Source organism: Lactuca virosa, chromosome 3 (assembly GCF_052849685.1).
Source record: "Lactuca virosa cultivar CGN04683 chromosome 3, Lactuca_virosa_CGN04683_v6, whole genome shotgun sequence".
Lineage (NCBI taxonomy): Eukaryota > Viridiplantae > Streptophyta > Magnoliopsida > Asterales > Asteraceae > Lactuca > Lactuca virosa.
In genome coordinates, this window is record NC_136428.1 from 92729535 (window position 1) to 92742484 (window position 12950).

Sequence of the window (12950 nt, forward strand, 5' to 3'; positions counted from 1 at the left end):
GTTCTTAGTGCAATTTAAGCGCAAGTTCTGCTCGGCCCAAAATCTACTGGAGTTGGAGAACAAGTTTTTGACCTTGACAAAAGGTAGCATGTCAGTCGATGATTACACCAATGCCTTCACTGACAAAATGGAGTTTGCTTTGCGCATCGTCCCAGATGAGCTGACAAAAGTGGACCGGTACGCGAAGGGGCTCCCATGGGAGTACGCGGTGCCAGTACGCCAGGCACCTACTCTGGAGGCAGCTATTTGGGCTGCCAAGTCTGTTGAGGACATGATCAAGGGAAGAACCGCCAACAAAGTTGAAGTTGGTGAAAAGAGAAAGTTTGAAGGAACTTCAGGTTCCAGCAAGAAAAGCAAATTTTCGAAGTCTGATTCGAAAAAGTTTGGAGGAGGAAAAGGAGGCGAATCGAAATGGTGTGAGAAGTGCAAGAAAAAACACTCTGGGAAATGTAGTAAGGATGTGACCTGCTACAAGTTTGGAAAGACGGGGCATTATGCCAATGAGTGTCCGTCCAACAAGAGAGTGTGCTTTGGGTGTAATGAAGAGGGGCACATTTTGAAAGACTGTCCGAGAAAGAAGGAGGCAGCAAAACCCAATATTCCCCCAAAGCCTAAAGCAAGAGCTTTCCAGATGACACTAGAAGCTGCTAAAGAAGAAGCTGATGTCGCTTCAGGTACCTTTCTCGTAAACAATTTGCCTGCCCAAATTTTATTTGATTCTGGAGCCAACTACTCCTTTATATCGCATGAATTTGGTAGAAAACTAGCTTTGCCTGTTGATAGACTAGATAATGCTTTATTAGTCGAAGTTGCTAGTGGCAAGTTTATACCTGTTAGCCATCGTATGAAAAACATCTTAATCGACCTAAACGGGAATAAGTTCCACGAGGAATTATTGCCTATCAAACTTAACGGTTTCGACATCGTGTTGGGAATGGATTGGCTTAGCGCCAATGATGTTGAAATATTGTGCAAGAAGAAGATTGTAAAAGTAAACCCGCTTGGAAAAGAGTCATTTATGGTGTATGGGGACAAACGCAGAGTGAATTCTGGGATCATTTCACTAATGAAAGCCAGAAAGTGTTTGGCCAAAGGATGTACATCATATTTGGCATTCGTGATTGATGCAAAGAAGGAGAAAAAGAAGATGCAGAGCATTCATGTGGTGTGTGATTATCCGGAAGTATTTCCCGAAGATCTTCCTGGATTACCGCCTGATAGACAAATGGATTTCAGAATAGACTTGTTACCAGGGACGACACCAATAGCAAAAGCACCTTACCGACTAGCACCAATGGAGATGAAGGAGCTGATGATGCAACTTCAAGAGTTATTGGACAAAGGTTTCATAAGACCTAGTTCATCACCCTGGGGAGCTCCGGTGTTATTTGTAAAGAAGAAGGACGGGAGTATGAGAATGTGCATTGATTACAGAGAGCTGAATAAAGCAACGATAAAGAATAGATATCCATTGCCGAGTATTGATGACCTGTTCGATCAGCTTCAAGGTTCAAGCTATTTTTCGAAGATCGATCTGAGGTCAGGATATCATCAGCTGAAGGTGAAAGAGCAGGATATAGAGAAAACTACATTCAGAACACGATATGGGCATTACGAGTTTTTGGTTATGTCGTTTGGACTGACCAATGCTCCTGCAGCATTCATGGATTTAATGAATAGGGTTTGTAATCCGTTCCTTGATAAATCTGTGATAGTGTTCATAGATGACATTCTGATTTACTCGAAGAGCCACGAGGAGCATGGCAGACACTTGCGAGAAGTGTTGGAAGTCTTGAAGAAGGAGAAAATGTATGCAAAGTTCTCCAAATGTGATTTTTGGATTCGAGAAGTCCAATTCTTGGGTCACGTGGTCAACCAAGAAGGGATAATGGTTGATCCAGCAAAGATTGAAGTTGTAATGAAGTGGGAACAACCGAAAAGTCCCACGGAGATCCGAAGCTTTTTAGGATTAGCTGGATATTACCGAAGGTTTATCCAAGGTTTTTCTTCGATGGCTACTCCTTTAACAGCTTTGACCCACAAGGGAGCTACTTATGCTTGGAGCGATAAGCACAAAGAAGCATTCGAGTTGCTAAAGAAGAAGCTATGCGAGGCACCGGTTCTTTCTTTACCCGATGGAGTGGAAGACTTCGCTGTCTATAGCGATGCATCTGGTGTTGGGTTGGGTTGTGTTTTGACCCAAAGAAAAAAGGTGATAGCATATGCGTCTCGACAGCTGAAAGAGCATGAAAAGAACTACCCCACTCATGATTTGGAGTTGGCAGCGGTAGTTTTCGCTCTGAAAATATGGAGGCATTACCTCTATGGCACGAAGTGCAAACTTTTCACTGATCATAAGAGTCTCCAATATCTCTTTAGTCAGAAAGAATTGAGTATGAGGCATCGACGTTGGCTAGAATTACTTAAGGACTACGACTGTGAGATACTTTACCACCCCGGTAAAGCAAATGTTGTCGCTGATGCTCTTAGTCGGAAAGTCAATCTTGAGAGAAAAAGGCCAAGAGCATTGAGAATAGACATTGTCTCGACAATTGTGGAGAGTATAAAGAAAGCTCAAGAGGAAGCTTTTGAAAAGAATGACCGGAAGGAGGAACGTTTGGGCAAAACGTTGGTGTTCGGTACAAACGGTCATGGACTGAAGGTATTCCAAGATCGTATTTGGGTACCTAAGTCAGGAGGAATAAGAGATCTTCTGATGGAAGAAGCTCACAAAACCATGTACTCGATTCATCCTGGTATCAATAAAATGTATAGGGACCTAAAACCCTACTACTGGTGGCCGACGATGAAGCTTGATATTGCAAAGTATGTGGCCGAGTGTGTGACATGTGCAAGAGTGAAGGCACAACATCAGAAACCATACGGGAGTTTAGAACCTTTACTTGTGCCGATGGGTAAATGGGAAGACATTGCTATGGATTTTGTCACTAAACTGCCTAGAACAAAGAATGGTCACGACATGATTTGGGTGGTCGTTGATCGCTTCACTAAGAGTGCGCACTTCATAGCTGCCAATGAGAAATGGTCTATGGATAAGCTAGTGAATTCTTACGTGAAGGAAATTGTGAGGCTTCACGGTGTTCCGTTAACGATTGTATCGGATCGTGACAGCCGTTTCACCTCAAGGTTTTGGAAAAGTCTACAAGAGGAATTGGGTACCAAGTTGTGTTTAAGTACAGCTTACCATCCACAGACTGATGGGCAGAGCGAACGAACAATACAAACACTTGAAGATATGTTCAGAGCATGTACCCTGGAATTCCAAGGCAACTGGGATGAACATTTGCCTTTGGTAGAATTTTCCTACAATAATAGTTTCCACTCGAGCATTAAGATGGCACCTTATCAAGCTTTGTACGGACAGAAGTGTCGTACGCCGTCTTGTTGGCTTGAGGCTGGGGAAAAGCAGTTTATGGGACCGGAGATAGTCCATCAGACTGTTGAAAAGTTGAAAATAATCAGGGAAAGAATGTTAGCCGCTCAGGATCGTCAAAAGAGTTATGCTAACCACTTGGGTTGTGGTGACTTGGTAAGACATGTGGAAGATATGGTGGATAACCTATTGACCCATGTTCAAATCCTGGCACCACTCTGCCTTTGTGGCCATGGAGGTTCGTCTGTAGTGACTCTAGGGCATGAAGCAAAGCCTCATGTTTGCAGCGGGGGATTAGTCGGTGCGCGAAAGCTGGCCCGGAAACCCTCGTTAGGGAAGTTCCCTTTCCAAAAAAAAAGAGCTATGCTGACAAAAAGCGAAGACCGATGACTTTTTAAGTTGGAGATTTGGTTTTGCTTAAAGTCTCGCCGTGGAAGGGACTTATAAGGTTTGGTAAAAGGGGAAAACTGAGTCCAAGGTTTATTGGACCATTTAAAGTTCTTCAGAGGATTGGGAACCAAGCTTACAAGTTGGAATTACCTGAAGAACTGAATGGAATTCATAACACTTTTCATGTGTGTTATTTGAGGAAGTTCACGGGAGAAGTTCCCGACATGATTCCACTTTCGGAACTGAGAATTGATGAGAACAAGAGGTTAATTGAAGAACCAGAGGAAATCGTTGACCGAAAGACTAAGAAGTTATGACGCAAGATGGTCGAGTTAGTGCTTGTCCGATGGAAACATGCGAATGGGCCAAATCTCACCTGGGAGACGGAGAGTGACATGATGAGTTGCTATCCGCATTTGTTTGTTGATGTGTGATTCCGGGGACGGAATCATCCTAAGGTGGAGAGAATTGTAACGCCCGCGTTTCTGGGCTAGGTATTAATATTTATGTAATAGTCTAGGTTGACCTTTGTAACCCATTTTGAAATAATAAGAACGTATTATTTGAGTATTGTGTGTTTTGTGCTTAATTGTGTGTCTTAAATGAATTAAGAATAAAAATACGCGTGAAAATGAAATGTTAGATAAACCCAATATTGATACACAAAAACGTAGTGGTCGTGACGAGGTTTCCGAATATATAAAGAATGCCGAAATTCGAGTTATAACGAAGAAGTTATGATCTGTCAAAGTTTCGCGACAGAACCGGCATGACGCTGAATGACGTAAAATACGAATTTAAGATAGAGCGATATCTAGCCTTAGTAATCTAAACGAAATTCGTAAAATACGTTAAACCGTGAGCGTGCATAAAAAGAACGTCTAAATCTGACTTCGTATGAGGAAGTTATGATTTTTCGAAGTTTCGACTTAGCGGTATGTAGCCCGAATACTCGAAATAGAGATCGAGTGATATTTAGCCAAAACTTTCTAAATGATAATTGAAGATCTCATCGATAGTAGTCCAACCATAAAAAGACAGACGAAAACGGAGTCCAGATGAAGGAGTTATGAATTTCGAACGGAGTTTTCCTGTCCCGGCCTACTAAAAATAATATATTAAAATTTAAGTGAAAATTAGCCAACGGAGTCTAAACGAGAGTTGTAGATCATGATCTCACCTACGCGTCGATATAAAGAACGTCGAAAACGGAGTTCGTATGCGAAAGTTATGAATTTCTGAAATTCGGGGCGCGAAACCCCAAAACTGTCAGAGACCACGACGTGGAAACAGTGGCCACGACCTGGCATGGCTTCTGACGCCTTCTGGAGCCTGACAGAGCAAGTGGACGATGACGCATGCAATGACGTTCAAGCCCACGACGTGGAAACACTGTCCACGACGTGGAAAATGAAAATTTTGCCCTATAAATAGATTTGAAGGGGCAGCCGGCCAAGGTTGCTAATTCACCCTTCTCTCACCAATATTACCTCGATTTACGTGCAAAGAAATATCCGGAAACCCCAGTATCATCCCGAGACCCGAAGCAAGTCCCGAACCCCCGAAGATCCCGAGAAGTGCAATTCCCGAGCCGAAGCTCTGCCAGCGAGAAGCCAATTTTTGTGAAGATCTTCCAGATCTACCGAAGAATACTACTTCTACAAGCCGTAGTGCTGTCCGATCATCTTCTGATCAAGTGAGTGTATAGTCTCTTTCATAAACACGATTTTAATACAAGTATTGTTTGAATGTATTAAGTATATGTTTTGAGTGAGTGTATATTCCCTTTCTTCTAACACATAGATATGAAGTATCTACTTTAGAATATGTGTTACGTGTGTATAAATATACGTGTATATATATATATATATATATATATATATATATATATATATATATATATATATATATATATATATATATATATGTTATCTGTTTATTTGGGATGAGTATTGAATGAGTATCTTATCAGTTTTTAAGTTGCATATGAATGCATACGTATGCTGTTATCTACAAAAATGTTGGGTAGAACTTGGGTAGATAGTTGATGTGTGATAAACTGATGAGAGGCCTCGATGTGATTGTGATCTAGTCATTCAGCAGAATATGGATGACGACCACGGATTCTTTCTAGACTATCATGTGGAACGCTAGCAGGCTCATAACCTGTAGGTGTTGGTGAACTTGGGTGTTCATTTGTTGTATTCTATCCCCCCTCATGGTTGCCTTACGACATTCATTGTTGAGGAAACCCCTTTGCAGTATTGTCCGTCCCGATGAAAATCCTAGATTAGGTCTCTTCTAATAGTTGTTGTTTTAGGGACGTAAAGTGAGGATAACGGGAATGGGTAATCGGGTTATTGTTGGTTGGTGAAATTAAATATAATTATTTATTGTGGGTTGAAAACCCTATATGCTCACCAGGCTCCCAAGCCTGACCCACTCAGTTTCTTTGTATTACAGGTAGTGGCGCGAGAGCATAAGTTGGAGAACTTGTGAAGATGTTTTTGTTTATAGACCAATAGTTATATATAACTGTGTAAGGTCTATGTTTTATTGTTTATGCTTTTATGTCTGTATTGGAACATGACATCCCGAGTTTTGATATATAATGAAAATACATTTCTTTAAGAAATGCTTTGATAAACCTTATTTTATCATGTAATATTTTTGGGGACAAATTTCGCAACTCTTTTAAATCAATGGATTTACTCTGAAATTATTTTAAAAGCATAAATGAAACCGGTCTTTTCTGGCCGTGATTTTGGGGATGTCACAGTTGAGGGGTGAAGATGTCGAACATAGGGCGGCAGTGGGAGCGCCGGCAAAGATGGACCTGCATGTTGTTGATGATCTAGTGGAGAGGATATGAAAGATCGCTAGGGTCTCTTTTCCGGGCTGTAGTAGCGGCGGCCGGTATCCCTTTTCTAGGTTGTAGCAACGACAACAGAGGGGTGGTGATAACAGATGGTCGTCGGCCATTGGAAAGAACAAGAAAACATCATCGATCTGGATTTGCAAGGGGAAGAGATACAAAGATACATGAGGTGGAAAATGAGAAGGAGACGAAAAAGGTGAAAGATGAGGGTTGTGGGGTGGGATGACGTTGGGTTTTGTTTATTTAATAATATAAATAAATAAAAAACAATAAATTTAATTAGCAAAAAATAACGAGGGCATAATAGTCTTTTTAGGTTAGATAGGGACCAACCGGGAAACAAAAACAAACAGTAGGGACGGTCCGAGTTAGAAAAATAAGTTAGGGACCAAGCACGCAAATCACCCCAAACCATAGGGACCATTCGTGTAATTTGTCCAAAACAAAATAAACTAAAAACAACTTAATCGACATTCTATTTGAATTTTTAAATGATTATTGTGTAATTTTGATTTTATATGATAATTTGTATGTTTTTATAATTATTCCGCAACTTCATCTATGATAGTATAGAGCAAGATAATATTATCATTTTTTTTATATAATTCAGCACACAGTCAATGAAAATGTATAATCGATTTTCTTTACCAATAAAACTTTCCCCCGCCCAACCAGAAATTAGTACAACGGATACGTTTTTCTAAAGCGAAGCGGTATGGGACCTTCATAGATTTTGGGAAAATGTTAGGGTGGCAAGTGTAGAAGAAAACGGACAACAGAAAAGCATGGAGTACCAAAATCCTCCGATGATCTGAGAACCATCCCTCCTCGCCCTCACATTCTTGATCCACCCCTTGGGGTTTCCACCAGATTTTCAATTGGTATGTTTGTTTATTCATAAGTAGTATACATCTTTTTATAATTCATGAAATTAAGAAGCTACATTTGAACGACTTACGTTCAATTCGTGAGTTTCAACTTAGGGTTTTTTATGCGTCTCTATTTCTGTTTTAAACTAATGGAATTTGGAATCGGCATGGAATTTAATCGTTTATTGCATATGATTGAGCATGTGATTTGTTGATTTCGTTTCTGTGGCTGATGAGTTTCGTTACGGAGCTGTTAGATCAACTTACTTAAGGCACCTATGTGAATAGGACTAGGGGTTATGTATGCATTGCAAAAGGATTTTACTTTTATAAACTATTGAATGGAACAGGTTTATGTTTCATGATCACATTAGTATACAGCTTTAATGGTTGCTTTAGGATATCAGAACTTGAGATCATTCACTTGCATTTCATTATCTGAATAGCTTGTAAGCTTACTTTTCAATTAGTGGTTTCTATAAATAGCAAAAAGATCAGCCAATGGAGAAAGAAACAACTTCTAAGCTATTCGTTAATGATGGTTCATTTATGGAAAGGTTCAAACAACTTCAGAAAGAAAAGGGAAAGGGTGATAAAGCTCTAGCAGAATCTGTGAACTTCTAAGCTATTTATTAATGATGGTTCATTTGCAGATTCCTGTTTGATGAAAGTTGTGCTGATTACAAATATTATGAATACCTACTTATTGAAGAGGAAAAAGCTCTAGCAGAATCTGTGGACTCCTAAATACAACATTCTGGTTTGTTTCATTGTTTGCATTGAATCTATGACAAAACAGATTGTACTGTGTATAGTTCTGTCATTGAAAATAACAGTGTATAGTTCTGTTATGCCATGTCATGTTATATGTCTTGTGTAACAAACACAGTTTGAAGAAAGTTTTATTGAGTAGATAGATGAATGTGATGTGATATTTTACTAATCTTGATGGTGATTTTTTTTTGGTAGGGTAATCCCCGGAAGGCGTATTATTGATTGATACCAAAGGATTTAAGTGCTTTTAAAAAAATGCATCCCGAAAGAAAAAAGAAATGGGGTTTGTTTATTATTTCTTTTGAATAAATTTGATGTGTGACAAAATAGGAACATGGTGTGTTTTGTTTTTCTTGATAATGTGTGTTTTGTTGGTATTCGACTTATGGTTCGGATGAAGCTTGAACACTGAACGCTTTCTTTCTTCATTGGTTTTTGAATCCTACTTGAGATTTGTCTCTGTTTGTTTATGTTTGTTGTTTTGGTTGATGTTTTAATTTTTATTACCATCGATACCGGAGTAATAACAAAATGAACAAGTTGAATTTAATTTGGACAAATAAGTATGAATTGTTGTCCAAAAATAAAGTCATACAAACAAATTTTAATAACTATATCGATTTCTTATCCCACAACAATGTTTGATGTTTAATTAGATTTGAGGGTGAATAGAATCATACTTAAGAGTTGAGATAAAGCATGTATGCACACATTTGGATTGTTTTTCCCTCAAAGTCAATGAAAAAGAATAACAAGGAAGAATTAGTTAGCCCCAAAAATTAAGAGTTAAGATAGCCAACAATCATGCAATGGGACAAAAGACAAAACTCTAAACAAGTCAAGCTACCTACCATTCTTCCATTGGCTTTTCATAGGTTATCTAACCTTCTCCCTAGTGAAACAAGATCTTGTCATCTTGTGGCCCTCAATTCCCTACCAAATCGTACAATTTAATCCATTTTCACACAAAACAGTTATATTGTTCTTCAATGGCTAACTTGAACATGAACATCCTATTGATAGCCATTTTTATATTTTCTTCAATTGCTAACTTGAGCATTCTAGTGATAGCAATTTTTTATTCTAGAGGTACATATACCTTATATGTATCTTTCTATCTAAAATAATAAAATTGGTGTTAGAAAACTTTGATCATGGTTGCTTTCGTTCTATATGCAAAATTGTCTCGGCTTTGACGATGGAAGATAAGAGGAAGACAATAAGAAGGAAGGAATGTTGCATGGTCTAGAGCTTGCAAATTAACTACTTGCTAAGTCTTCAGACCAGGCTTCATTCCTTTCAACTTTTGATTTCCTGTTATGAGAAAAGTGGAGATCCTATATGAGATTTCTTGAATGCTTCTATCTTTAACTTGTAAGTTCTTGTTAATTTACTAGCCTTATATTTAGCAAGAAAATCTTGATTTGATTTTTTTTTTTGTTAACAACAAACACAGACACACTCTTCATACCCTACTCTTTAACTACTCTTTTTGTCTCCAACAAGACTTAAACCTTCAACATATGGTTGAGGGACATACTTCCACCGACACCTGATATCATCGTTGGGCTACAAGCCCTTTTGTATATCTTGATTTAGTAATTCCGGTTACAACCAGGAAACAGATATGAAGGGGAAATTGTTGTTTTAATGAACTTAACGACGAGTCATTAAGTTTGATGATACCGAGACAAACAAGATGACAAATTCTAATTTTAAGGATATATAATTTTAAGGTAAGAAGTTTATATATATATATATATATATATATATATATATATATATATATATATATATATAAACTTCTTACCTTCCTAACAAAAATTTCCTTCTTATTTGATCTTGACTCTCTCTCTCTCTCTCTCTCTATATATATATATATATATATATATATATATATATATATATATATATATATATATATATATATATATATATATAGAGAGAGAGAGAGAGAGAGAGAGAGAGATTCAATAAAGAACTAAATTCCATGAGGGAAGTAGAGATTTTTTTTTCTTTTTGTATTTTTCAACAAAAACACTATTTCAGACATATACATGTAGCATTGCATCGTTCCAAAAAAAACGCCCAAAAAGAAACGAACAAAAACTATGTGAAGATACATCGTCCACACAATACATGTGCATCTACGTCGTTCAACCCTACACATGTATGTGCGTATGAATCATACTCATACGCACATAGCTTTTTTGTGCATTATTTTGAACGATGTATCTAATGGTTAGGTGCATATGTCATACATGGTGTTTTGATTAATTGTCCTTAAAATTAGAATTTATCATTTGTTTGTCTTGATATCATAAAACTTAATGACTCAACCGTTAAGTTCACTAAAATAACAATTTTACACTCATATTTATTTCCATCCCGCAACTGAGTTAGAAATGTGAAGTATGTACCAAATCAAAGAGTTTTCTCACCAAAGAAGCTGGAAGTTACAATTTTAATTTGTGTAGAATTGTTCGTCAAAAATAATTGTAAACTTTTGAAATGTATAAAATGATAAAATATAAAACCTCAAAGTTAAAAACTCTCAAAAGCTATTTCATGTAATTTTATTACGATTTTTTTGTTTAAATTGAAAGTTTTAAGTCGGTAATGGCAAAATAAAGTTTTTTCTTTATTTCAAATTTGTTTTTATAAACTAAAAGTCAAAAACTCATAACTTTACAAAGCCCATTACCGAACATACGTTTAAAATAAATAACGTTATTTTACATAGAAAATTGATTCCATGTTTTTTGCTCTAATTTTCTTGGTCCATTGAGAAATCCTGCCTCTTAACTACGTCTCCAAAATTATCTCCATTTTTTTGAATCATTAATTAACTAAATTTTAAATCAATTAATTATTTGATGTATTATTTTATCTTCTCTCTGAACACTCGTTTGTGCGGAGATTTATGTGCATGTTTCATGTCTCCCTCGTTTCTTGTACCTCAAGAAATATCACCCCTAAAACGTTTTCAATCATCTTCTTGCAAAATATAACTTCAATTATACATACGATATGTGTCTTCAAGCTCTATAACTCTTTTAAAGGCTTTGAAAAATTGGAACGCCTCGTCTTTTTATCAATTCGAATGATAAAGACAGAAGATCAACCGAAAATATTTTTTGATCAAGAGGAGCATTAATCTTTCCAAATATCTCAAGGGTTTCCTGATAAAGCTTTTGGTGCTTCATGTGTTTAAGCATCATAATTTGATTTGTGATATTCAGATCAAGAAAAATGAGATTTGAAGATAATTAACCCACATGATAAAAAATGCATCCTCATGTAACATCATCCATGTTTTTTTCGCAAGGCGAAGAAGCTACATCATCATCAAAAACCGCACAATGCACGGTGTCATGCATGTATCAAGCGCACATTGGCGGCTTTTGGCGGACGGTGACGGCCCATTGGACCAAAAACATCATGCACCACTCATTAAACATCTTGGTAGACAGCGTGGAATCTCCCGATCGCCGCCATCACTGCAAGGTAGACCTCAAGCCATGGCATTTTTGGGGCAAAAAGAGTTACAAGACCTTCGAGGTTGATAGTCTTCAAATTGATGTTTATTGGGACTTTCAGTCAGCCAGGTTTTCTGGCTCACCGGAGCCATCCTCAGATTTCTACGTCGCATTAATTTGCGATGAAGAAGTTGTGTTGTTGATTGGTGACTTGGAGAAGAAGGTATACAAGAGAACAAAATCACGGCCAGGGGTGGATACAATCTTGTTCTTCAAGAAAGAGCATGTTTTTGGAAAGAAAAGCTTTACAACAAAAGCAAGATTTTATAAAGAAAGAAAAGATTACGAAATTTTGGTGGAAAGTTCTACTTCTTCAGGGTCTAAAGACCCTGAAATGTGGATCAGTATCGATGGGGTCGTACTGATCCATATAAGAAACTTGCAGTGGAAGTTTCGTGGGAATGAAACCGTTTTGGTGAACAAGCAACCGATTGAGGTGTTGTGGGACGTGCATGCATGGCTGTTTTTGAACCCTGGTTCGAACCATGGGTCATTTATTTTCAAACCTGGTCAACCTAACTCAGAAAGTGATAAAGAGGATGATAGCCAAGATGGGACCGAAGAGGGTGATAACAATAGTGTAAACAAGGATTATTCTAATTCACCACAATGCTGCGTTTTTCTTTATGCATGGAAGATAGAGTAAGCAATGTACATATACATACACTAGTCGATACACATATACATATAGATACATATATATCTGTGCTTCTCTCTCTCCTGTTTTAAAAAGATATTGTTGTACAAAAGTTTTTAACACTTGCAAATAGCTCCTTATAAAGCAGCAAATCTAGTTAAATCTAGTTTAAAAAAATGGTATGTTGCATGCGTGGCAGAATGCATAATTGATTTTCATGGTTAAATGATATGTTCATTTATGGAAATAATTGAAACAAATAAGAATTACTGATTTTCCTAAACTATATACATTCACAAAATGTTAAACAATAACATGGTAGGAGAAGTTAAGATCTTGTGCCTATCAAAGAAAAGCTCACATTTTCTCCCCGGTATCAATAATCAATGTGGTCATCACTTGCAAGCTTTGTCATCAGGGACTGGATCGCCGATCAATCGACTGTCAATCGTCATCTTTTAAATCAACT

General features: G+C 37.5%; 1 protein-coding gene across 1 annotated transcript; it reads left to right on the forward strand.

The window, feature by feature from the left end:
• Window positions 1-11236: 11236 nt before the first annotated feature.
• LOC145162489 (uncharacterized) lies at window positions 11237-12612 on the forward strand. Its single transcript, XM_079081620.1, has one exon. It carries the CDS (start codon window positions 11594-11596, stop codon window positions 12488-12490), a length of 897 nt encoding a protein of 298 aa, XP_078937746.1. The 5' UTR covers window positions 11237-11593; the 3' UTR covers window positions 12491-12612.
• The last annotated feature ends 338 nt before the right edge of the window (window positions 12613-12950 follow it).

Coding starts and splice junctions, on each gene's coding strand:
- LOC145162489 (XM_079081620.1), top strand. CDS start 11,594: ATGCATCCTCATGTAACATCATCCATGTTTTTTTCGCAAGGCGAAGAA.